This window comes from Trachymyrmex septentrionalis, unplaced genomic scaffold, assembly GCF_001594115.1.
Source record: "Trachymyrmex septentrionalis isolate Tsep2-gDNA-1 unplaced genomic scaffold, Tsep1.0 scaffold62, whole genome shotgun sequence".
NCBI classification, from domain to species: domain Eukaryota; kingdom Metazoa; phylum Arthropoda; class Insecta; order Hymenoptera; family Formicidae; genus Trachymyrmex; species Trachymyrmex septentrionalis.
In genome coordinates this window covers 907356-909182 of record NW_017305800.1, presented here as the reverse complement: position 1 = coordinate 909182, position 1827 = coordinate 907356, and the positions used below count along the sequence as shown (strand labels likewise).

Sequence of the window (1827 nt, the reverse complement as noted above, 5' to 3'; positions counted from 1 at the left end):
AGAGAGAGAGAGAGAGAGAGAGAGAGAGCAAGACAAATAATAACTGTGTTCTAGCTTTTATTTGCCTGAATTTATATTAATATTAATTTGTTTAATAAATGTCTATTTAATATTTTTATACATCATAAAAACCATTTCGGCTAAACATTTTTCAAACGTAAATTGAAGTCCTTTATCGGTTAAAAACGATCGCCGAGGTGCAAAAGTAAATGGAGTAGAAGTTCCAAAGCAGCGGCCAAAAATGTCAGTCGTGCTTTGTGCAAAGAGAGAAACTGATTAATCGAAAAGGGGAATTAATCAATGGCGTGTTGCGATATTGCGGCGGCAATGCGGTGTCATTGCTGTGGCAGAATTGTGAAAAAAAAACGCGTATAATAGAAATAATATTGCATTCTGACAGACTAGTGGCCGCAGCCCCGTTGCCAACGATCGGCCTGAAAGTGGGTGGTGATGATGACGTGGTGATGGTAGTGTCGGTGCTTGTACGTGATGATACTCTCGATGGCTCAGACCTTTCGATAACTAGCTTTATGGTTTCGGAGTTTTGGAGAAGATTCTGTGCGTCTACATGCCTCACATCACGCGCGTCGTAATCGTCAATTTTCTTGATTATGTCACCCTTCTGGAGCGCCTCGTTCTCCGACTGCAAGCAGATCATCGCCCCGACGTTGTTAGCAATAATTATTGTCACTGTGCTAACTTTTCAATTATTGTGTTCAAGAAATAATTAAAAGTAATATCAAAATCTAAATATGTGACAAAAAGTAAAAATCTGCTTCAATTCTGCTGTTCTATTTGACCCAAAATGTAATTTATTTTTTACTAATGTTTTATTTAAAAACTTTTTCTTAGATAAAATCCTTTTTTTGTGAAAATTTATTTTTTATTTTTTAAAGCTTTTTAATCATATTAATCTAAATGATTATAAAAATTATAGTAAACTTAAATAGACCAGCAAGATTAACAGTTCGCTTATTTCTTTTGAAATTGTAAGATATTGTCTAAATTTTAAAAATTAATAGTCAAAGTAAAAGAATAATATTATCTTGTTATTTGTCATTATATAATTTGATGACAGATAATCTGGCGTTTTCAAAAATTCAAAAAAATTAATGTATGAAAAGACACTCATAAAAGAAAGATTGCCGAAATGTTATGTAGAATGAGGTAAATTACGAAATATTATGGGGCAAAACACAGAAATATTTGGTAAGAAATAATATTCGAATTATCTGTCAGTTTATTAATAAAAACAGAAACAAGTAAGACAAAAGTAAAGAATTAAGAATATTTTTTTAACAATACGAGTTCAGTCCTCAATTTTAAACATACACGATTTTAGGCGCTTAACAAAAAGACGCTTTTGTCATCTCATTGGACTGTGTTTCGGTGTAAGCTCCGGGATGCAATGCGCCGTATCGTGTATCAATGTCAACGGGCGCTAGATCGAATCGTTGATTTGAGAATTCCTTGGCAGTCTTCTCCATTTCAAATGTTCACAGGGATTGCATTACGTCCACCTTTATTGTTCCGCCGCGTCGTTCGCCAGTGCGAAATCGTATCAAAGCCAAGTAAGCGAACACCGTAACGAAGTCTCCATAATAAGAGAAATGTCTCATTCCTCCCGGATAAAAATCATTGCCCAAATATAACAAAATCCGTATTATCAAATGCCGTAAAGAAAGAAATTTGCATACTTTCTTTATGAAACGCATATTCGAGGACTCATTGATTATTAGCTTTTACAATTAGAAGCATAAATCTGATTTAGGATTTTATATCACTAAAGTACTGTGACAAGTAAATTATAAACATGATATAAAATTA

General features: G+C 33.6%; 1 protein-coding gene across 9 annotated transcripts in view; it reads right to left on the bottom strand.

The window, feature by feature from the left end:
* The window catches only part of LOC108752890 (PDZ and LIM domain protein 3), a 20820-nt gene that overhangs the window by 16002 nt on the left and 2991 nt on the right, over window positions 1-1827 (bottom strand). For 6 of the 9 annotated variants that reach the window (XM_018494064.1, XM_018494066.1, XM_018494068.1 and 3 more), the window contains exon 2: window positions 399-643. In XM_018494064.1, coding sequence (XP_018349566.1) covers window positions 399-643 — 245 coding nt within the window. The remainder of the gene's footprint in view (window positions 1-398; window positions 644-1827) is intronic. The other 3 variants (XM_018494069.1, XM_018494065.1, XM_018494067.1) reach the window with 2 other exon arrangements.